Source organism: Apus apus, chromosome 4 (assembly GCF_020740795.1).
Source record: "Apus apus isolate bApuApu2 chromosome 4, bApuApu2.pri.cur, whole genome shotgun sequence".
Taxonomy (NCBI): domain Eukaryota; kingdom Metazoa; phylum Chordata; class Aves; order Apodiformes; family Apodidae; genus Apus; species Apus apus.
This window is the reverse complement of record NC_067285.1, coordinates 113,694,506-113,718,421: the sequence shown is the minus strand read 5'-3', so window position 1 is coordinate 113,718,421 and position 23,916 is coordinate 113,694,506. Positions and strand designations below refer to the sequence as shown.

The window sequence follows — 23,916 nt, the reverse complement described above, 5'->3', positions numbered from 1 at the left end:
CAAATACACTGATGTCTTCTGATGTCATGAAGGTATCTCTGTAATGTTGGTATTTAACTGATTTTTAATTTGGTTTGTCTGATGTCTTCTCCTTCCTTCCCTCCATTAACCTAGTTGGATGGCACTCCTGAGGGATTACTATTCTAGTAGCCTTCTTCAGGGTTTTATTTGTTGAGAATGCTGACAAAATGAAATCACCCTGTGCTACCTGGTGATTTCTACACTGTATCTCATGCCAGTAGCTAAAATGAGTCCTGATGGACACTCCTTTTGAACACAACCTCTCTCAGTGATTTTGAGTGGCTGACAAACTTCCTGAAGTCTGTGTCGGGATGAGGATTTTTGTTGGGTGTGAGAACTACATCTTGTTCCTGGGCAGAAGTAAGTTGAGACAGAAGATGGCCACAGCTTCTCTGGGCAACCTGTGTGTTGGAGCAGAGATCAGTGGACACGTGTCTCTCTGAATAGCCTGGATAAAAATGAAAGAGGAACAAAAGTGTTAATATAAAATTGCCTAATAGTGTTTTTCTGTAGCTGTGATGGTCTAAAGACACAGGGAAGGAAAGAGTTTTAAGTAGAAAGAGCCTTTAGTTAAACCAGCCAGTACAGCTGGAAATTGAAGCAAGTTTTCTGAAGAGACTTGCATGTCTAAAATCTTCTCTGACTTCTTCAACTATATTTTTAGATGGTCTAATAAAAGATTACCTCTGCCCACAGAGCTTGTCTAGGACTTCAAGTTAGGCAAGTTATGTATTTTTTTTCAAATTTCTCTATATAAACTTGTTTTTATTTTTTGCCTGTTTGCATTCCTTCCATTTTGTTGGTAATTTTTAAAAGTACAGAAATAGCAAAAATTCTGCCTAGTATTCCCAAGCCTCGTCTCACTTGTCAGGAGGATGTGGAAGAAACCTCTTACAGGAGTACATCAACATTGACCCTGGATGGGAATTCCTCTAATTTCAGAATTGGTGAGACAGGGTCTGGTTCTGCTAGTTGTGATCTTGACATCACACTGAAGTGTCTGTGTGTTGGGAAGGGATGTGTAACATGCAAGGAAAAGAAGTGACTAAATAGAAGGAAAGGCATCAGGAATAGTGTGACCAGCAGGATCAGGGAGGTGATCCTGCCCCTCTACTCAGCCTTGGTGAGGCTGCATCTCAAGCACTGAGTGCAGTTCTGGGCACTGCAGGATAGGAAGGACATGGAGGTGCTGGAGAGGGTGCAGAAAAGGGCAATGAGGCTGATGAGGGGTCTGGAGAACAGGTCTTGTGAGGAGAGGCTGAGGGAGCTGGGGCTGTTCAGCCTGGAGAAGAGGAGGCTGAGGGGAGACTTCATTGCTCTCCACAACTCCCTGAGAGGGGGCTGTAATGAGGTGGGTGTTGGCCTCTTCTCCCTGGTGACTAGTGATAGGACAAAAGGATGTGGGGTCAAGTTGTGTCAGGGAGGTTCAGATTGGATGTTAGGAACAATTTCTTCACAGCAAGAGTGGTGAGGCCTTGGAACAGGCTGCTCAGGGAGGTGTTGGAGACACCACTCCTGGAGATGTTAAAAAAAATGGGTATATGTGGTGCTGAGGGAGGTTGTTTAGTGGTCACGAGGGCGTAGGGCTGATGGTTGGGCTTGATGATCTTGAAGGTCTTTTCAGCCTTGATGATTCTATGATTCTGTGAAATGTGACCCTTCCTGAGCTTACCCTGCACTCCAGTTTTCCATGTGGAATTGAGGTGTTAGGAAGACGTAGCTGATGATTGTAGGTTTTTTCCTCTGGGGGTAGGGAAAGGATTGGTCCTGGGACTTGTCACACTTTTGCTGAATCAGTGGCAAGACTTGCACAGATGAAGAAAGGAAGAGCTGGTTTCCAGTCCTGTTTTCATCAGTAGGTCACAGCACTGTTTAAAACAAAACAACAAAAACACAAATAAAGCAACAAATTTGGGATGAGTATTGGAGAGCTAGAGAAGAACTAGCATGAGTGTGATTCCTGCTGTTGATAGAGCTTGCTGTGCATTTCCTGACAGCTCTCTGTTACCAAATCACCCATGTTACCAGTCATAAATGGTCTGTTCTTTTTTTGTGTTAACTTTTTATTTCTGTGACATCTATTAGTTCTTCATAAGGCATCTTGAAATGATAGACTTGACCAAAATGGTGTGGAACACCTTGCAGTATAGGGAGGGGCTGCAGAGAATCTGCCTCTGTGGGTGCTACATAATGTCCTCAGCTTCCCTAAATATAAATAAGGACTTGATCCTAATTTTGGTTAGTGGGGTAGCTGGATTCCTCCTTCAGATTCAGTAGGGTATAATAATCCTTTGGATTTTGTCTTCCAAAGGATGGAAAATATAATTTATATACCTTTAATAATGCTGAGACTTCACTCCAAAGTTTGCTGTGTTTCAGGAATGGTTATGGTGTTTCCTGCTTTTGCTTGGGAAGTGTTAGCATGAAAAGAATATTGTTTAAGATTTGTTGTTTCCTACTTGCTTCCCTGTAATGAAACAAACTTTTAAGGTGTTTTCTTCTCTTCCAGAACGCACAGGTCATTCGAAGTCTGTAAAAACCACTCATCCAGTCTTCAGATCTGCACAGCTAAACCTCCAGCACCCAGTGCCCGTGGGTGAGAGCTTCTTTCTGTCTAACAGTGAGCTGTCAGAAGACAGTTCTGGTCTTGGACATGCTGGACCTTCCTTAAAGGCTGTCCTGCAGAATCAGAAAAGAGCACGTCGTCATCAACGTGTTTTCTCTCTCCATCACAAAAAAGATGGTGACAAGGAGTTCTTCCCACTCTCTGCAGAAGCAGATTACAGCAGGAATGAGGATCTGGATGTTAGCACATCTTTGGGGAATGGAAGGTCAAGGAGGGAGCTGCGTGGCAGAAGAGAAGCAGACCTAAAGGCAGCTAGGAATTATCCTTTGCCATCTGGCCAAACAACTGGCCTTAATGAGCATGTGGAGAAAGAGCTGCCAGCCAAGCAGAGAACCCACTCCAGTGGTAGCTTAGATGAGCTCTGGATCCAGTTTTTGGAGTGCCAGAAGAGGCACCAGCACCATGATTTCAGGAGAAATGGTGAACTGTCCCTGGTTGAGCGCCTGGATCGGTTGGCCAGGCTCCTTCAGAACCCCGTTAAGCATACACTCATGCCAGAGAAACCTGAGAGGAGCCTTTCTGAACAGAAAAGAGAGGGAAGAGGACAGAAGAAAATCAGACTGCCAGAAAAGGTCACGTCTGAAAGTACCTCAGAGCCTAATGCAACACATGTCAAAGACAGGCCACGTGTGACCCATGATAAAAATAGCCTGGCTGAGCTCAGGAAAAATAGGTCAGGAGAGAAAATTATCTGCCACATGGATAAGATTTTGGAGCACCAGCAGTACTTGGAAACTCTTAGTGACACCTCCTCAGAGGCAAGGCTTAGTGGAGGTCATGGCACCACCATCAGTTCCATCACCTCAGAATCAGAGGCAGTGACCCTGACAGAGGTGGAAACTGGAACCCAGGCTGAGGTGAGCAGTTCCATTTCCACAATTGACACTGCCAGGCTGATCAGGGCTTTTGGGCACAAAAGAGTGAGGGTGTCCCCAAGACTCTCCCAGCTTTACTATACCATCAACTCCCAGAAAAATCACTCTGAAAAGTGGGACAAGGGAAGTGGCAAAACAGAGAGTGTGGAATATCCAAAGGTTACTTCTGAGAGACACAGGAGAAGGAAAGAGATCCAGGTATGTGGTCAGTTAGACCAAAAGACTGTTTTAACTGATCTTTACAGGAAGTCACAACCTGCTGTGCAATAGTTACTAGTACAGTTTGTTGCTTGGAAAATCATTTAACATTTCCCAGTGTTGTTTACATGATAGGCTTCTGTCTTTGATGTAAGTAGCTCAAACAAGTCTCTGCCTTTCCAGAAATAAGGAGGAGATCAAAACATCTTAAAACATCACTTGGACTTTCTTTCCCTTTGTTCTTATTTTTCTTTTCTCTGCCTTGGTTTGTCTTGGGAAGCCAGATCCTGCTGTATCTGATTTCTAGTTAACTGCAGGTTCTGTGCTTGAGCTGAAAAACCAGTGGTGGAGAGTTGTGGTTGTAGATTTTGACTGGATATTGCTACCTGGATATCTCTGGGCAGTGATAAATACCATTTCATATAGGTTGGAATTACAATTTGAATTTTCTAACTGTTTGTCTAGTTTAAATGTTGGAATTATTTAGTTTTGCCAAGTGTTGGTTGTAACCTTCTTCAGTTTCTGTATTTGGCAGTTCAGGTATATTAAAAGAAAAAGTCTTGTCCCTAAGGATTCTGTGTGAAAAGTCTGGAGTGAAGCTGTTCCAAATCTTTCTGATCACTTCAGTTCAATTTGGCCATTGTCCTCTGGAGGAGAAATGAAAATGAATTTCCTGTAAGGTGGCCTTGGCTTGGGTGATTGTAGCAGGAAATGACAGAGTTTTGGTGTTCTGTAGTATACATTGATCCTGAAAAGTCCAGGAACAAGTGAGAAATATTTCTTGTATTTCTGGAAGAAACTGGTAGAGTCATCATTACTAATAGATCTCGTTGAAATGAGTTTGATTTTCTTTTTAATAGAAACAACTCAAACTTGCTCTGTGTCAAGTAAGCTCAGGAATGCACGTCTGGGGGAGAAACAGGCTTTTTCAAGACTGAGAGTGGTTTTGAACATGGTTTATTGTTATTTTTATTTATAATACTTATTTGAAGGTAAAATAAAATTCTCATAGACTTTGCAACAGGAGGACTGTTCATCAGAACACTGACCATCTAACAGTGAAATCAAGATCCAACATTTCTTGCATGGTTGTGGTGTATAGGAGGTTCTTTTATTCTATGTTGTGAATAATCTTTCAGTGTCTATTTGGACCTTAAAAAACACCACCTAGATTTTTGCCTCTTAAAATCCCCAGTGAGATAACTCAGTGCAGTCATATGGCTTTAGAAAGTACTATCTTTTATCTGCTGATGTCACTTTCTTTATAAAACTACATATAAAGAGACACATGAGTCACCTCAAATAAGGAGTAAGAGAAAATCGATGGCAAAACTTAATTTTAAAATCCAAATTTGGGTAATTTCTGTCATGCTTGGCAGGCAGAAATCAAGGGGTTTTTTTTCTGTTAAGTTGCAAATATCTGTGGTACAGACACTAGTGTATAAATCCTTCAGGCAAGTGCTGCTTTGTGTAGCTCAGGTTTTTTTATCAGAGCCTATTGTCAGCTCTGCTTCCAGAAAACTTGGTTACAGCTTTTTTTTTTCATTTATAGATGCTGAACCCATCCCAGAAGGTTTTTATCTTTTCCAGTTTCTGTTATTTCTAAAGCACTCTTCAAGCTGCCATCTGGTAGCAGGTACAAAGCTAAAGGTTGTGCTATTCAGCTGCTGAAGGGCTTTAAAAGCACGGAATATTCTAGTCCCAAGAGAAATATGCATCTCAACATTCAGCACTGAATGGCTGCTTGTATTTATTTTTATGGCTTGATCTGCACGTGCATGGAAATGAGTTATCTGGCTTTTTTTTTTTTTCTTTTATGCTCTCTTCCCTTTTGCTGAGCACGTGTTTGAATTTGCTGCTGTTCTCTGAAATAAGATACAAATCTACTACATCTCTCTGGTGCACTCTGCTAGAGCTGCAACAGCTTTATGAAGCTAAAACCCAGTTCATGTCAATATGCATGAGAGGAAAAATTGCCTCTTTCAACGTTGAAATGAAGTTATCTTTGGCATTGAAGTGGTGAGAGCAGAGGTTCAGTAAAAAGGTGATAAAGAAGCCTCTGTGCATTTCCATCGTGGTTGACACGAGGAGTTACAAATAGGATACTAATTGCTATGATCAAGGCAAAAAACCCAATCTGTTTCATAATTAAAAATGAGGTTCAGTGGAGTTGCAGAGATTGGGCTGTGCTGCACTGTTGGGTTCAGAGCCTGGGGAAGCACTGTCAGTTAATTGCTGTTAATGAAGCACTAACTTGCTCTGGGTTATATCTAGCCAAAAAGCTTGTGGACAAGGTGCATTACACTTACAGAGGAAATTCCTTCTTAGTGGGAAGTTCTAACACACCATCAAATGGAAATTAATTTGTTGTGGCAAAGTTGTGCTGCTTACACCCCTGCAGCTGCAACATCTGCTTGTGTGAATGGGGAAGATGTGAAACTAGCATTTTGCCTCAGCCATGCTCTTGCCATATGTCTTTTCTTTCTTTCTTTTTTTTTTTTTATTGAGTTGGATTTTCTCCACCTGGAGAACTTCGTGTAATGAGGATCACAGGGTGATGAGAGGACATCCCACGTTTTGAAAGGACCTAGCTCTTCCTTGCCAGTGGTACAGAACTGGAGTTCAGGATGAATTTACAAAGCAACATGTTAATCTTTCAAGACAGTTTGTCCCTGCAGCAAACCCAGCAACCTTTAAAGGCTTTTGGTTTGAAAGGGTAGGAATGTAGGATTCAATATAGATGTTTATTCTCTGTCTTTCCAAAGCAGAAATATATCACACTTTTCAGTCTTTCTTGAAAATACAACCAACGAATGGTCTTGCCACAGCCAAGGGTTTTCTGCGTCTGTCTTGCCAGGCCAGGGTGATGACTAGAACTTTTTTTCTGTTTAAAACCTGCTCTCTTGTTCCTTCCTGTTAGCATTTCAGGAATTTTTATTCTCTTGCTTGTATTTTCTTTTTTCTAGCAGGCAATCTCCCTTTCGTTGGATTCAACTTCTGCCAGCAGCAGCTCCTGGGAGCCCAGGCCTGCTCTTAGGAACAGGCAACGGGCACGGATGCTAAACAAAGGTATCCAGGCAGGTGAGTTGTTGGATTCCAGACCTCTCTGTATTTCCTTCTGCCTTTCACCTCTTTGGAAACCCTTCTTCAAAGTCTGTTGCATGTTTCTGGTGATGGGTGTGTGCAAGCAGCATTCTTTAGATTCACTTCAAATGCTTTTTGAGAGAGAGAGAGAGATGTTGTTAATTGAAATGAGCCATTTCGTTTCCCTTCTTGGGCTGCATGAGTAGTAGCCATTTTTTTCATTTAAACTTTAGTTTATTAACCCAAGTTTCTGATCCATTTCAGTAGTAAAGGTGAGCTACCTGTATTTTTAATGTTTTATCCACAAGACATCTGTTACTCACAGAACATATGCTATTTCAGAAGGCAGCTGCAGTGTTCCGTGTTCTTCTTTGTAAGATTTTGGATGTTATATTATATTTAAAGCATCAGCTGACCCTGGACTGGTGCACTGCTGCATTTGGGTTCTTCTGGTGGCAATTACCAGCTTCTTCATTGCCTTCATTTACACACCAAGTTCCCATCGTCAGCTGGAGTAATTTATTCACCAGACATTTAATTATTTATTTAACACTGTTTTTTCTTTATTATTTGAGTGGATTGAATCAGCAAAGTATTTTCATGGCTCGTTTTCAAGATGGTGTTACGACTTTTTGAATGTTAGTTGACACCTTCCACCTTAAATGTTTCTGTTAAATATTGGTAGTGCTGTTGGCAAACCAATCTGCTGTAGCTGAAACAGTTTTGGATGGGACACAGGATGTAAGTAACAGGTCCAGTAAAGCCTGCAGTTCATTAATCCAAATTGTAAATCTGTGTCTTGACCTGGCAGTGTGTCTTTCAGCAGCAGATTTGAAGGTCCCCAGCAAGGGGCAAGTTGGTTCAGGTTAAATTTTATGTATATGAAAAAGCATATATATATATATAAAAGCATATATATATGCTTGTTTTGCTGGGGGTGCTTGGTTTCCCCCACTTTAATGTTACTCAGATTATCATATAGTAACAATCCTGAGTCACTGTAAGATCTCCTTGAATTGGAAGTGGGAATATCTAAGAGTTTCCCTTTTGAAGGGAGGATTAAAAAAGTGATCCTTCAGCTTGAGAGTAAAAATTGAGGGTCAGCTCCTGAAGGATGCATGTTGGACATGCTGGTGTTGAAGTACTTCCAGTTGCTCTGGAATAAGATGTTGCTCTGGAATAAGATGTTGCTCTGGAATAAGATGTTGCTCTGGAATAAGATGTTGCTGCTTCGTTTTCAACTGCAGGAGACTTGGAGATTGTGAGCAGTGCAACCAAGAAAAACACTCGAGATGTTGGTGTGACTTTCCCTACCCCAAGACCTAGCCAGCCAAGTCAAGGGCCACAGGAACCCTGGCATCATGTTGATGGTATTTTTGGAGAGTCAGATGGTACAGCCACAGATCATCAGGCAGCAGGAAGCAAGGAGAAGCAGAAGGGGCAGCCAGGCAATTTTTCTGTGGAGAAAAGGATGAAAAGGAGCAGGCTGCATTTACCACAAGGTCAGTCCAAAATAGACTTTCTCTGCAGACCAGAAAAGCTGTGCATCTCAACAGCAACCAACAAAATATGTGAGGAGGATTAGCCAGGACACTGAGTAGTCTGTCACTAGCACAGTCAGTTCTTACTCTGTTTTTAATCAATGAATTTTAAACATTATTTCAAGCAAGCTCTCTATTGTGATAGCACTTTCAATCAAGCTGTTAGATGCAACCTAGGCAGTAAAGGCAGTAAACAGGAAACGAATAAGCCAAGGAAAGATGAATGAGATGGGAATCATGTAGATACTTATTTTGATTTTTCTAGGTTTAAAAGGTTCAGTTAAGCTCTGAGTAACTGGTCACTCTAAGTTGTACTTACTAGTTTTAATTTACTTACTGAGCCTGCAAAGAAAAAGTCCCTTTTTGGGAGTACTTGAGGGAAGATTGTGATTCCAGAAGAACTACCTCTCTTTTTTTTTTTTAATCTAGAGTTGCATTTTTGAGCTGATGGTGTAGCCTCCTGACTTCTTTTTTTTTAACGTTTCCTGTCAGTCTTCATAATGTCATGATTAAATGTTTAGAAATGTTTTCCCTAGTCATCATTGTCGTTGTTGTAGGGACAAATCATCCTCTCTCATCCTGGTTGAATTTAGAAAATGTAGAATATCTCTTCAGAGTACTAGCTGATGTATTCAGATCCCATTATGTATGTAAACTGTGAGGAATCTAATTCTTGGATACATATTTAACATTAGGAAGATGGAAAGCATTTGGTCTTCAAAAGCATCTATAAAAAACTGTAGGACTTAGGACAGCACAGAGGCTCCTTAAAAATGTGTATTTGCTGATAAATAAATGTTTCTGTAAAGAGAGAAACACAAACAAACTAAACCATTTGGTACTTTGTCAAAAGTGTTGTTTGAGAAAGACTTGCTAGTTTTATGACACTTGGCAAGGGAATGATTTTGAAACTGCCAAAGGTATCTGCTGCAGAGCCCCACTGTTATTAAACTGAAGTATTTATTGCAGTATTAGGCCACTGATGGCATTCAGTGACAGCCTTGGGCATGGAGGGCCCTAGATGGGGATGGAAAACAGACCCATGTATTGTCTGCAAATCTTGATTCTCTTCTGGGTTCTTTCTAACAGGGATTTCATGGTTTGTCCGAGCAGAAGACTTGAAATCTGAATCTAGGAAGGAAAACCATTCCAGTCCCTTTTCTGGTCCTGGTCCCTCTTGGTTTGAACCATTGACCAGCACAAAGCCCTGGAGGGAGCCTCTCCGAGAGAAGAACTGGCAGGAGGAGCAGCACAGCAATGGGATTGAGCCAGCACTTCCAGAAAGAGCTGCTGAGAACAGGTCCTTGCGACCACTTGTGAAGCTGACCCTCCAGGTACAGGCTGCTGGGGTCTCAGGAGGAGCTGGGGAGTGATGCTGACCTGGTGGAAACACGTTTTGTTCCTTTGGTTTGTTATTTTGCCTTTGTAACCAGTGGAAGTCAACATGTTACAGACCACTCCTGCTTAAAAAAACACCAACCAAACCCCAAGAAAACCAATGATTTTGTCAGTTTGGTTATGATAATCTGCCCTTCACAACATGCTCATGTATTTTAATTAATCTAATATTTTAGAGCTTAAATAATTTTTCTTCAGGAGGTAGAGGGAAATGTAGCTGACTTTGTCAGTTCATACTTTTCTTCCATGCAGAAATGATGCTGTGTGGTGTACGTAGGATGTAATTAAAATGGGCTTTAATGAATACAGTGCAAGCAGTGTGTGTGTGTTCATACACCTGCATGTATGGTGTGCACTTCAGAGGTTTCTTTGAGTTCAGTTGCATCTGCTCGTGTTCCCAGGGACTGCTCTGTGTTGGAAGTTGAAGTGTGGCAAACAGAGGAGATGGCTTCTAAAACTCCACTTCTGATCCAAACGGAACTGCTGAAGTTGATGTGCCCACTGATTTACACAAGGGAGACTGATGTTCCAGAGTCTCCTCGGGGCTCAACTTTGTGAACTTTGCTGTGCCTTTTTGGAGATGATATTTGTGTCCCTTTTCCTAATTATTTTAGATTTTTTTTACTGAGCATTTATTTTTCTGGTTGTTGGCAAATAGTTTGTGAAAGAAGGGCTCCGAGGATCCACCCAGCATTAGGGATACAACATGTTGGATGTCCTGCCAAATGCTGTTTTGATGGGATTTCTTTTTTTTTCCCGTGCTTTGGGGATGGTGTTAGAGAACTTGCTTATTGACTGTAGGGAGACAGTCTGGCCACTTGAGGCTCTGTTTTGTGTCATCCCTCCTCAGGAGGCTCTTGCAGCACGTCGCCCTGATTTCATCTCCCGCTCTGGGGAGCGTGTGAAGCACCTGAAGCTGGTGATGGAGGAGAGGAGGATGCAGAGCCAGCTGCAGGCTGAACGAGAAGAGCTGTTTAATCCCCTGGAGAAGAGAAAAGGCTACAGGACTGCAAGTCACATGCTGGCTGAGAGAGGTACCTTCATGGTTCTGCTCTTCGTGTTCTATAGGATTTAATGCATTTCCACATGAAGGGTGTGTGTGTTTTCAAGACAAGCATTACAATTATTTCACTTTATTGTCCATAAGAATCCATAGTTTATAAAGAAGGTGATATTGTGGCAGTGGTGTTCTTTGTGAGGAGCAGACTTGTTCACTGTTCTCTTGTCTCAAATTTTCCCATTTAGGTTTAGTGACTAAAGAAAAGAGAAGAACAATTCCAAGGAGTGAAATGGTTCAAAGATCTAAACGGTAAGGTTAAGAAAATCTTGTTTTGGGTAGATAAGTGAGCTGAGGAAATAGGCAGGAATTGCCCCCTCCCTGAAGGTGTTCAAGGCCAGGTTGGATGGGGTTTGAAGCAACCATAGTAGCAAGTTGATAGGATGGGGCCTGAGCAACCTCGCCTAGCCTTGAAGTTGGAGCTGCTTTGAGCAGGAGGTTGGGCTGGGGGACTCCTGAGGTCCTTCCCAACCCGAGTGACGCTGCAATTTCACAAGCTACCTCCTGGGATATGCAATATATAGAATAACCCCTTGATATACAGGCTGGGAGAGTCCAAAGCAAATGTTTTATTTCAGTGCTTTTGGCATTTAAAAGTATTATTAGGGCCTTGGAGAGGTGACAGAAGTGGTAAATACGTCAGCTCTCCAGGGTACCCATGCCTGTGTGTCTAAGCTGAAGTGGAAGGGCTTGGCTTTGGGTCCCTAGGACTGAGAGATCAACGTATCTGAACTTGTGTGTTTTCAGAAACTCTGATTCCATAATTACCAAAGTCAGCAGGACTTCTGTGGAGACTGACTCAGGCAGTCACACTTGGTGGCTATTTTTATTTTGTTCTTGCTGCTGTCATGCTTAAGGCCAGGCTGGATGAGGCTTGTGCAGCCTGGTCTGCAGGAGGTGTCCCTGCTCATAGCAGGGAGGTTGGAACCTGATGATATTTAAGGTCCCTCCCAGCCTCAGCCACTCTATGATTCTATGCTCCAGTTCTCTGTTGGAGCTGAAAAATAATTTATTCCGTACCATTATTTTGAAATCCACACCTAGAAGTGCAGGAGCTTTTTTCTTTTCTCTGTGAGGATATAAAAGGAATTTCTCATGGCAAATTAGCTAAAGGTAATGAGAACAATTTCAGTGAATGAACCTGCAGTTCTGCGTCATCCACTTCTTGTTCTAAACCTCTTAATGGTGGTTTTTTTTTCTTCTTTTTATTGGTGTTGGATGTGTATTTGCTTGCTTCTCAATTCCACTCTGTGGGGAGTTCTAGAAGCTACAAATGTGTATGGCTCTCCCTAGCTGATGCTGGCACATTAGACAGGAGATAAAATTCAGTACTATTTGGGATTTGGGTTTGATCCTGGCTTTCTTGATTCTGCCTGGAATTCTTGTTTTCCAGCTAACTTCTCATCCCTCTCTCCTTTGAAACATGCAAGTGACACCTAACTTGGACTGACTGAATAGCAGACTGGTGAAAACTGGTGCACATTTGCCTCTTACTGGTATTTCAGGCTGAGAGAGTTGAGGGTGTTCATCCTGGAGAAGAGAAGGCTCCAGGGAGACCTCAGAGCACTTTCCAGTGCCTGAAGGGGCTCCAGGAAAGCTGGGGAGGGGCTTGGGACAAAGGCAGGGAGGGATGGGATGAGGAGGAATGGATTAAAACTGGAAGAGGTGAGATTAAGACTAGACAAAGGCAGGGAGTGAGAGGACGAGGGACAATGGATTAAAACTGGAGGAGGGGAGATTTAGGTGAGACATGAGGAGGAAATTCTTTGCTGTGAGGGTGGTGAGACCCTGGCCCAGACTGCCCAGGGAAGCTGTGGCTGCCCCATCCCTGTCAGTGTTGAAGGGCAGGTTGGATGGGGCTTGGAGCAACCTGGGCTGGTGGGAGGTGTCCCTGCCCATGCAGGGGGTTGGAACCTGATGGTCTTGAAGGTCCCTTCCAACCCAAACCATTTTATGATTCTATGAAGTATGACTTATTTTCCTGCTGGAATCAGTACCCAGATAATTGCCAAAGGTGCCCCTCCTGGCTGGAGGGCTGCTTGGGTTTGCAGTGTTCAAAGTGGAGCTTGGTGAAGGACTTTCAGATCTGAAGAGCTGAACATAGATGTGTTTTAAAGTGCCAGCAGTAATTATGTAAAGGTGTTGTACTGACATAAGAACGAAGGAGTCTCTAAAAGAGCATAATGCAGTATTTTCTCTGTAACAAGTTTGTATTTTTTCTTATTTCCTGGTTATTGAATGAGCACATTAAGAAGGAGTTATAGGGGGGTCTGTCTTGCTTTAAATAGGACAGGATTGAAATTTTTGAACATGATTCACTTCTGCTTCCCATAAACCACAGGGTTTTGAAGCTGTGTCTTTCTTGGCAACCAGTGTCATGACATTAATAAAGCTTTATGATCTTAAAAGAAGATTTGGGCAGTAAGTGTGAGGAATTTACTGCCGTCCTGGCTCCGTGGTCCCTCCTTGAGCTGGTGACACATAAACTGGACCAGAAAAGCACACTGCCTCTGTCCTGAGCACCTTCAGGTCAGAGCATCCCTTGCTGTTTGGCTCTGGTGTGAGAGAAGTTCAGCAATGGAGAAGACAAAGCATTCACAGGACAACACTTTAATGTTGAAAATACTAAAAAAAAGCACCTCAATAGCTTAAATCAGGTTGTTCTTGTCATTAATGTGTTGCTGGTCCTGAATAAACGTGGTACTGGGAATGGGCAAATCCCCATAGCAGTGGGGCTGTTCTGGGCTGGAGACACTGAGGCTCTACCTTTTGCAGCTGGGATGATCACATCATTTTAATGTTACAGACACTGCCTTTTGGGAGGTGCTGCTTGTAGAACGAGGCAGTATGGGATGTGGGAATTTCCGGTATCACACCAACATTTTCCCTGTGTGACACTAGGAAAACCCCCAGATAGTTGTTTCTCTGGTGGGGTTGGGCCAGTGGCCTTGAACAGAACGTGAAGGGAAAACGGAGGGTGGGGTTTTTTATATCAGCAATTTCCTGCCAAGTCACTTATTTTTTTGACTTTCTGTTATTGCCACTGGAGGATCTATGAGCAGCTGCCAGAGGTGCAGAAGAAGCGAGAGGAGGAGAAGAGGAGGATGGAATACAACTCGTACCGCCTGAAAGCACAGCTCTACAAAACGGTGGGTGTTCTGCTCAAGCATTCCTGCTGCAGCATTGGAGATGGATTTTTTTTGGAGGTCACAAGCAGGATGGATGGTACTATTCACTGAATGTTAGTTGGGTGGAGTTCTTTTGCAGCTTAGAGTGGTGAGGTTATATTAGCATTTGGTCAGGGTCACGGCAGTCGAGCTTAGCAAAACTTGGAGCAAAATTTCCCTGACCTCACCTGGAATCCTTCCAGTACCTACACGTGGTGTGTGGAAAAAAGACAAGGAAGCATGGTCCTGATGAAAGCATACATTGTAGAACGTGTAACAGATGCACAGCACAGGTTCAAATAACCATAGAAAGACTCAAGAACCCTGTGCTAAAGACTCCCTTGGGTTAAGCAGGGTAAGTGACAAGAAGAGTCCTCCAACCTTCTGCCCTCCCATGGGCACACGTCTGATTATCTAGTATTTGTGTGCAATGAGCAGTGCCAGTTTATACACAAGGATGAGCAAAAATGTCCTGATAAAACAAAGAAGGCCCATTTCATAGAATCATAGAATCCTAGACTGGAAGGGACCTTCAAGATCATTTAGTTACAACCCCCCTGCATGGGCAGGGACACCTCCCACCAGCCCAGGTTGCTCCAAGCCCCATCCAACCTGCCCTTCAACACTGCCAGGGATGGGGCAGCCACAGCTTCCCTGGGCAACCTGTCCTCTCTGAGAAGTGCATCTCCAAAACTGATGAGTGAGTCACGTTTTGAGCTGCTCTAGGCATCCCTATGCTTAATCTTTCTACTAAGAAGAAGAACTAAAATATGAGAAGCATCAGTTTGCAACAGCAACACTGAGGTTCTAACTTGACTTACCTTCTTGCTCTTTAACTAAAGCCTATACCATAAAATACTGCCTTCTGGAGAACTCTGGCAGCAGGCAGTGCACTGCATTATAAGCCTCAGTGGTTTAAGGACATGCATTAAAAAAGAAAACTCTTTTTTTATTTTTTTTTGCCTCTGGATCTGAAGGTTGCCCCAGTTTTAGCATTGCTTCTCTTTTCTGGCTGAGTTGTCCTACCAGTGCTTGGATAACAAGGTCAGTTATTTGTTGGGAACAGCAGTAATTGGATTTTAAAAGTCAGGGCTTGTAAGGCAATGTATTATCCAGAATACTTTCCTAATCTGATTGTGGATGCTTAACCACCAGAATCACTGGAATTTGATGCTGTGCTTTGCAGGGTATATGCAGGATATATTTTTTCAGTAGTCTGAGGAGCTCTGGTGCTGGTACAGTAAGATCTTAATGAGTGCTGGCAGTCCTTGTCTTGAAGTAGCACAGTCAGCTGGAAGCAGAGAGGGAATCGGGTCAGAAGTTGTGTATACAAGTCTGGTTTTGATTGGAAGAGGGCAGATTCACTGCAGTAAATACTGTAATCTTTTTTACTTCCTTGCTAATGCAGAAGAGCTGCAGGGAGTAGCTGGAAATAGAGAGAATGGTTTGTTTAGGATTTGGTTGGTGTGTTGCTGAGAGCACCCGTTTCGAAGCAGATCTGAGCGTGCATGAAAACAAGAACCACAGATTTTGTGGAGTGACTCCAAGGGTGACACAGAGTATTAGGAGAAGGAAGTGGCTGGTACAAAAGCTAGACTAAAACCTTGAGTAATGAGAGTTGTATCACCAAGACGAGCTGTGGCACTGCACCCAAACTGTTGTTGGAGTGTCTCATGGTGGCAGGTGTGTGCTGGTGTAGAACAGCAGATCAGATCTGTGGAATGAATCTGGCTCTTGTTTTAATTGCAGTCACCCAGAGGAGTCCTGGTGAACCTCATACAGATCTAGTGGGGGACAGTTCCTTCCAAGATCATTTGGCACATATCCAGGCAAAGAGAGGGAGGCAGGGAGTCAAGTGCCCTGCTCAAGTCTGGGTGTGCAGCAGGGCATAGTGCTTGTGCTCCCTGACTGCCAGGACAGTGCTCAGGGGCATCACCTGTCCCTCATGAAACTTTTGTCCTTCACTCTTTGGATTTTGGCAGGCTGGCACTGGGCAACCTGATGGGGAAAGGCTGTACTCGTGCCCCAGCCAGTCCAGGGAGCAGCTTAGTAGGTCAAACTGCTGGTGAAGTGTGTGCTGAGGCAGCCTGTTCTGGAGCATCTGGGGCTTATGCTTGGATTTTTCTGGCTGACTTGCTGCTGTGCAAACCCTAATACCTGGCAGGGAAGCTCTGGGCAGGTGGGGATGGCTTAAACTGCCAGAAGTGGAGTCTGAGCACATTTCCCAGCACCTGTGGCTGAACACTTTGTTGCACTAGTGAAGTGTGCTTAGATCCTGAGTTTATTCCATCTCAGCCATCATGCAGGAAGGCACTGGGACACTGTCTGCTTCTCTTTCTGTCACTGATACCAAAGGGGTGGACATGTAAAGGTAAAATCAGGTGTGCACACTAACAGCAGGGCAGCTGGCTCTGAGGATGGGGTTATCCAGCAGTACCACACTCGTGCCACTTCTACAGGGCATTGAGGGCTCACAGGTTAGGTAGGGATGATTAAAATTTGGGTATGAAAACAATTAAATCAACATGTGCCCTCACATCTGCACAGACATGGACAAGTGCTGTTTGCTGAAGCATCCTCACGCTGGATTTAAAGGTATGTTAGTTACAGCTCCATATTGATGGGCCAGTGCTTCAGAAGAGACACGAACACCAGCTTCTGAGGAATATGTTGTGAGGAGAAAACCAGCAAAATTGTATGTTTCCAGTGTGAGCAGCAACAGCCACAATGTGGGACATGCTGCTCTCTGGAGGCAACGTGTCTTTTGTCATAAGCTGTAGGAAACCAAGAATAATGATTTAGTGTCCAGGTTGAGGGATGAGCTGAAACTGAGTTGATTTGGCTCAAAGTAAGGCCTCAAGTTAGTGAATATACATAAAATTTTCTTACCTTTTGTAAAGTACAAGTTAAAATACTCTTGGAGGACAGCTGAGAAGTAAGGGCTGTCAGTGTGTGTTTTAAGGCATTTCTGTGCTACAGAGGTGATGTGGGGCAATGAAATAACAGTTTTGTCAGCACTGAGTGAGAATGGGATCCTTAGGAGGAGGCACTGGGAGCTCCTTGAAACTTAGCAAAATTCCTGTGCTTAGAAGGTGGCTGAGGGTTATTCTTAATTTTTTTAATTGTTAAGTAGGTATCTTTATTAAGATAGCAAGCTTGCTTTTGCTGCAGAAGGCACATGGATCTGGACTGATGTTGTGTCTTAGTATCTGCTTTTGTACTTTTAATTTCAAATAGATCACAAAATCATACTGGTCAGAGAGGGGAATGGTGTGTGCCCTTTAATTTTGAAAGCTGTTTAGTCGAGACAGATCTCTGATCTGCTGGCAGCATAAGTCAGAACTCTTTTGAGTTTCATGAGTTTATCATCAGATACAAATTCATTCTCTTACTGAGGCTTTTCCATTAGATGTAGTAAGTTGGTCATTTTTGTAAATAGGGAGCATGGGAGAAACCTCCATAAAGAGAATAGCCAAGTTATTCATTACTCTGCTTCCCTGTACCCTTTAAAAAAGATACTGGCATTCAGGAACACTAAACACTGTCTGAGGATGGGACATGTCCTTTAGAGCCCATGCCAGCCAAGGGCCACAAGGTGTCACTGCCCCAAAGGAAAAGCTTCTAGAGATGTGAAACTGAACTGCCTTTTGCTTGCAGCTTTACACTGTTGGTTTTTTTTAACTGTTTGTTTTTAAGTCTCCTTGGCTACATTTTCCCTCCACGGTAGAAAGGGGAGCAAAGAGGACAGAGCATCTCATTGCTACCTGGGTTTGCTTATTAGGCTGCAAAAGGGGCTGTGAGCTGGAAGGGCTCTTCAGAGGCTTTGTGGTGCAAGGTGGTTGGAGCCCTTCTGGAGCTTGGTTGAAGTATTGGGGACAGATTCTGCACAGAGATTCAAGTCAGGAGCTTTCTGCTTTTTATACATGTGTGTATGTAAGACTGGGTATATACAATATATATAGGATGTGTGTATATATATAGAGACAGGATGTGTAGACACATCTCCTCCATACTCTGAGCTGCCTGTTGCCTCCACTGTGTGATGCAGAAGGTCTCACCAGGCAATAGCTGTATCACTCCCACTGCTGTTAGTAATATATGAGTTACCCAAGGCTCCTAATTTATCCCACACTTCCCTGCAGCCCCATAATGTGTATTCCATGCATCAAAACATCCAGGATCTGCTGGCTGATGGAGCAGAATGGTGTTGTGTTTCAATCATCTGGATGACAGCAGGTCACACCAGCAGGTGCCTGGGGATGTAGACCATGGCAGAGCCAGTGTTAGCAGCACTTCTCCAAGATGCTCTGACATTCTGGTGTGGTTCATGACCAAGGGGCTTTGAATCCATCTTCTTTTTTCCTTTCATGAATTTGTCCACTTGTTTGGTGAAGTGTTAAATGTCTGGAGTTGGCAGCACCCTAGGGCAGAGCTCCACGGGTTAACTGCACAAGACTGTGACTCTTCACACAACGTGCTGTTTTGGGTTGTTTCTTATTTTTTCCTTTAAAATCTATTACCAGATTTTTTACACAATGCCTCCCCAGGTTATTTTTGGAAGAGTCTGCAAGTATCCTTGCCTTTTCACCTGCTTTGGGCTGCTCAGGACTGTATAGACTTTCGTCTCTTCCCTGTCAGTCACGGCTCATCCCTCCCACTCTAATGAAGAGTCCTGATTTATTCAGTTGTTTATTGTAGAAAAACACTTTCTGTATCTTCCATTGACTTGTTGCTCTTTGTAACTCTTCTAGTTTGGCTGTGGCCTTCCTAAGTGTGTCACAAACCGGAGAACACATGACTCCCAGAAGTTTGTATTCAGAGTCAATCCCAAACAGGTTTGGATTGGAAAGGACCTTAAAGACCATCCAGTCCCAACCCCCTGCATGGGCAGGGACACCTCCCACCAGCCCAGGCTGCTCCAAGCCCCATCCAACCTGCCCTTCAACACTGCCAGGGATGGGGCAGCCACAGCTTCCCTGGGCAACTTGGGCCAGGGTCTCACCGCCTTCACAGTCAAGAATTTCTCCCCAAGATCTCATCTAAATCTCCCCTCTTCTAGTTCAAAGTCATTCTCCCTCATCCCATCCCTTCCTGCCCTTGTCCCAAGCCCCTCCCCAGCTTTCCTGGAGCCCCTTCAGGCACTGGAAGGTGCTCTAAGGTCTCCCTGGAGCCTTCTCTTCTCCAGGCTGAACACCCCAACTCTCTCAGACTGTCTCCAGAGCAGAGCTGCTCCAGCCCTTGGATCATCTTTGTGGCCTCCTCTGGATTCTCTCCAACAGGTCCATGTCCTTTTTATGTTGGGGACCCCAGAGCTGAACACAGCAGGTGAAGGGAGAGACATGCACCATGGTTACTTAGGGAAACAGTCTGTCAACTGTGTCAGTCTCTCAAGGTGTGTCCTGACTCTTCAGAATCATTTCTGGCCATTTCCAGAGCAGCCAACACAGGGATGTCCTGGTGTTGGTGAGAAACAAACAGGCTGCTTCAGCTGCCCTAAAGGGTGTAAATAGTTTTGTATTGCCCCTTGACATTCTGCTCAGAAAATGTATTAACAGGATCTTCCTACTTAACATTTTTAATTTTTAGAGGAGTCACACTCATCTCTCTCCCTTTGTTTTTATTTTTCAGAAAATCACCAACCATGTCTTAGGGAGGAGGGTGCCTTGGAACTGATAAAGGTCTCTTCAAAGGAAGGTTTCTTCAGCTTTTTGAGCTTGCAGCATGAAGGAGTTGTGATGTGACAAAAGATAATGCAGTAAATACTGTTGCAGTGTATGTTTGTGGTTTTCAGTCGTGTCATTTTTGTACTAATCTAACTTTGCTGCATGTAAGAATGAAGGATTTGCTGTGGGTGAGAGGTTTTTAGATAAATGGCTGGTTTTGGAAGTGCATAACACCACTACAGAAGTAAACATGGTTTGGAAGTCTTTGATTCATAACATATTTATAACTACCTAATGGGAATGGCCGTTTTATATTTTGAATTGTTTTTAACAATGATTGTTTATTTTTTTAATTTCCTATGTCAATGGAGAACACCAATCATGTTTTGTACTTCAAAAACCCCTTAAATAAATAACAGAAGTTTATAGTAACTGTCGGAGCAATCATGAACTGTATCTTTGCTGTCTGTATGAACAACATCTAAAGAAACCAGGTCTTGGTCACCTCTTACCCAACACAGACCTGAAGAACTCACAAGGTAACTGAAAGGCTGTTCAAACTGGATGTGATTACCACAGGTCTTTGGTGAGACCCTGGCCCAGGCTGCCCAGAGAAGCTGTGGCTGCCCCATCCCTGGCAGTGTTGAAGGGCAGGTTGGATGGGGCTTGGAGCAGCCTGGTCTGGTGGGAGGTGTCCCTGCTCATGGCAGGGGGGTTGGAACCTGGTGATCTTTAAGGTCCCTTCCAACCTTCACCATTCTATGATTCTTCATGGACACCTGCTGGAAGTCTCCGGTTCCAGAGCTGCCTGTAATTCTTCCAACAAAACTCTTGGAACAGGTAAGCAAGAGCTGGCCAAAGCAGTGGGGAGCTTTGTCCTTTGTACTAGTGAACTGGAACTACATGTTGGCAAACCTTTCAAAACGAAGAGCTGCTGCAATTTTTTATGTTTTACCTGGCTTAAAAATGTTCAGTGACTACCAGAATAATCCAACAGTCCCTGTCATTCTGGTAGAGTTGCAGCTTGAGAGCTCCAGTGCCAAGCAGCATGTGATTCCTCATTTGGTAATAATCCTGTGGTGTTTTCCTCTGCTAAGGGAGAAGTGTTTGCTTCTGTTCAAGTCTTTCTGTTTGGGCAGGCTTGGGTATTTCAGATGTGTGGTCTGGGGTGGCTATCACTGGTCTGGGGCCTCACAAGGAGTTTCCACTCTGCTTGCTGACATCCTGTGCAGGAAATGTTCTCCATGTTCTGCACACAGGGAGAAAAAGCAAGTGTTGCAGGGGAGCAGGGTGAGACTGTTGGACTTCTCAAAGGAGCAAACACCTGCAACTCTAGGTGAAATCAGGAGGAGTTGACTTCTCAGAACTTAGGAAAATGAGGTCTTCTATTATCATCCATCCTTCCCTGGATTTCTGCAGGAGGGTTGCTAGTGGAGCTGACTCACACCCATTCTTCTGCCCTTCCTTCTTGTCATCAGGTCAGATAAAGCTCGTGCTGGGTGCAAAGCATCCAGTGTTTATAGTTCTGTGCAAGGAGGCTGTTGACATTTGGAGTCATTGCTTCCAACACGCACAACTTCATTCCAAAACCTCAGGGAATTATGCTTGTCTTGTGTCAATTCCAGAGCAGAGTTATCTCCTCCTAAATCCACTGCCATATGAAGAATTTTAGGGTAAGTTCTGCAAATCTTTGCAAGTTGAAAGAAGGCAGATTTTGTTGGTATTTTTTTTTTTAACCCTACAGGAGCAGGCTTCTGTGCTTAGTTAATCAGAAATGCTCTTTGGGGGGCATTTGCCATGCCCATCCCTCACCCTGGTGGTTGTGGGGGTGCCAGATGCATGTGTGGGTCTCACCAACTGTCATAGCTGGTGCCTCCAAAGCTGGAGAGGGCAGTGCCGGTGTCTGTTGAGTTGTCTCTGGAAACTGAGAGCAGCTCTGATCTAGTACTGTGGTGGTTCAGCTGCACCTTGGTCATCTCCAAGAAGGGCTGGTCTTTGGCTTTGAACTACCTGAAGATGTGCTGTCTGTAGACTGAACTTGAGGTGGGAAGGGTGATGGATGTGTGGGTGAGGCAAAGAGATGGCAGAGAAAAGAGGTATCAAAGGTCACCTTATATTTTACAATCTGTATTATTATAAGAGGCTTGTTTGCCCTTCAGAAGCACCTTCTGTTTCTCTTCCATCACCATTTCTCCTAGTTGTACCTTTGGGGCTGTAGATTCCTTCCCAGTGGACCTTTTCCAATAATCTGAGTCCTGTGGTTCTTGGTGGGTGTTCTTGGAGTCCTTCCTATGGAGAACCATTCTCAAGTTAGAGGTCTGCCACATCAGGCAGTGGTGGGACTTGAGTGGATGTTGTCTGGGTCACCTTCTCTCATGGCTGATAACCATGGAAACCATTTGTAAGGATGCTGTAGAAGAAAGGTTGAAGTCCATGGAAATTCCCCACAGAATACAGTTCCTGTGCATCTGTCTAGACGTGGCCTGGTCCAGGGTGGTTGACTCCTGGAGAGCTGCATACCTGAAGGACTTCTGCTGCCCATCTTCGTTGGTGGCAGATTTGCTGGTGGTTGTGCCTGCTGGAGAACACAACTGAACTGCTTGGAAGAGGAGGAGGCTGAAGAAGGAGATTTGCCCTGTGCAGAAGCAGGTAAGATGGTTGCTTCCACTTGTCCTTGAGAGCATCCTGGTTGATAATTCACTTCTTCTGAGATGATATTCTAAGGAAGGCACTACTCCCTGACTGCCTGTTCGTTGCTCCACATCAAAATTTAATGCAGTAAATTCTCAGCCTGGAGAAGAGAAGGCTTTGGGGAGAACTCATAGTGGCTTTCCAGTATCTGAAGGGGCTACAGGAAAGCTGGGGAGGGACTTCTGACAAGGTCTTGTAGTGAGGGATGAAGAGGAATGATTTTAAGCTGAAAGAGGGGAGATTCAGGTCAGACATTAGGAAGAAATTCTTGGCTGTGAGGGTGGTGAGACCCTGGCCCAGGCTGCCCAGGGAAGCTGTGGCTGCCCCATCCCTGGCAGTGTTGAAGGGCAGGTTGGATGGGGCTTGGAGCAACCTGGGCTGGTGGGAGGTGTCCCTGCCCATGCAGGGGGTTGGAACCTGATGGTCTTGAAGGTCCTTTCCAACCCAAACCAGTCTGGGATTAAACAGGATCTGAATAAGTTGCTGCCTCTGCTGCATGTGCTGGTTGCCCAGCTGTGCTTCTGTGAAGCTTCAGAGTGTGAGATGGAGCCACTGGACGTGCTTGTCATAGTCGTGGGGAAGGAATTCAGCTGATCTGCTCGAAATGGGAAAGCCACAGTTCTTTCACACAAGCAAGGTTCGAAAGTCAAACTTTTTACTCATATTTTCCCCCCTCCATCAGCAGATAAGCTGAACTCTCCAGGCCAAATGAGACCCTGCGGGAGGGTGAATGACCCCTCCATGACAAATGAAAACCATGTTGATTAATGCACTTCTGGAAGGCACTCAAATTCCACGATGATGAGGACAGTTGTAAAAGGTCTTTGAGAGGGGAGAAGGGTTGTTTTTTTTAAAAAAAAATAGATAATCTAATTTTACTAATTTACCCACATGCTGCAGTCCTGTTTCTTTCTAGCTTTGTCAGAAGCTACTTTGAACTGGTCTTCATGGTGCAAAAGAGAGACTAGCTCATTTTTCCAAAGTTGTGTTGGCTCCTCTACCCAAATTGGATTTGGTTTGTCCCATGAATCACTCTGCTGGAGGTTCTGGTGGCTTCTGCCAGGTCTTCTGAGTCATCTGCTGAGCAGCCAGCCTGGGCCTTCCCTTGGAGAAGAGTGAGTCTCTTGGGCTTTGAGACTTGCTGCTTGGATCTGGAGGAGGTAGGATGCCAGCTACATGCTGTGGCTTCCTGAACACCTGTGCAGGGGGAGTTGAGTTCCTGTGGCTTTGCGTGCAGATTCAAGAGTCATTTGAATGGAAGGTTCTGTGAAATTGGGTCTGAGGAGATGTGTTTTTTGGGTCTCTCAGGGCAGAGGTTTTGATGACTGGCATAGAGCTGCTTTGCTGCATTCCAGCTCTCCTGGTCCTTTGCAGAAGGACCCTTACCAGGCTAAGAGCAGTGGAGATTGTGCTGGGGAAGCAGTGGCTGAAGACCCAAAGTGTAAGTGCTCAGGATCTTCCTGAGCACACCGCCTGTGCTGGTGTCCTCCACCTGCTGGTTCCCTCCTTCATGGCTCTGAGGAAAGAGCCTGAAAGGGCACAGAAAACAGACACCAAAGGGCTGTCCCTGTAATTCCATGGCTGTGAGGGATCCC

The 23,916-nt window shown here is 44.2% G+C and overlaps 2 protein-coding genes across 2 annotated transcripts in view; both read left to right on the top strand.

Moving 5' to 3' along the window:
* The window catches only part of ALMS1 (ALMS1 centrosome and basal body associated protein), a 68,746-nt gene extending 48,684 nt beyond the window's left edge, over nt 1-20,062 (top strand). The window contains exons 12-19 of the mRNA XM_051618315.1: nt 2,531-3,720; nt 6,687-6,801; nt 8,052-8,306; nt 9,435-9,679; nt 10,594-10,777; nt 10,989-11,052; nt 13,850-13,949; nt 19,596-20,062. Of these exons, the coding sequence (XP_051474275.1) occupies nt 2,531-3,720; nt 6,687-6,801; nt 8,052-8,306; nt 9,435-9,679; nt 10,594-10,777; nt 10,989-11,052; nt 13,850-13,949; nt 19,596-19,640 (2,198 nt within the window). The 3' untranslated portion in view covers nt 19,641-20,062. The remainder of the gene's footprint in view (nt 1-2,530; nt 3,721-6,686; nt 6,802-8,051; nt 8,307-9,434; nt 9,680-10,593; nt 10,778-10,988; nt 11,053-13,849; nt 13,950-19,595) is intronic.
* Nucleotides 20,063-22,131: 2,069 nt separating this feature from the next.
* The window catches only part of ADAM33 (ADAM metallopeptidase domain 33), a gene marked incomplete at its 5' end in the record, with an annotated part of 36,594 nt that continues 34,809 nt past the window's right edge, over nt 22,132-23,916 (top strand). Inside the window, one exon of the mRNA XM_051618314.1 lies at nt 22,132-22,279. Within this exon, the coding sequence (XP_051474274.1) occupies nt 22,132-22,279 (148 nt within the window). The remainder of the gene's footprint in view (nt 22,280-23,916) is intronic.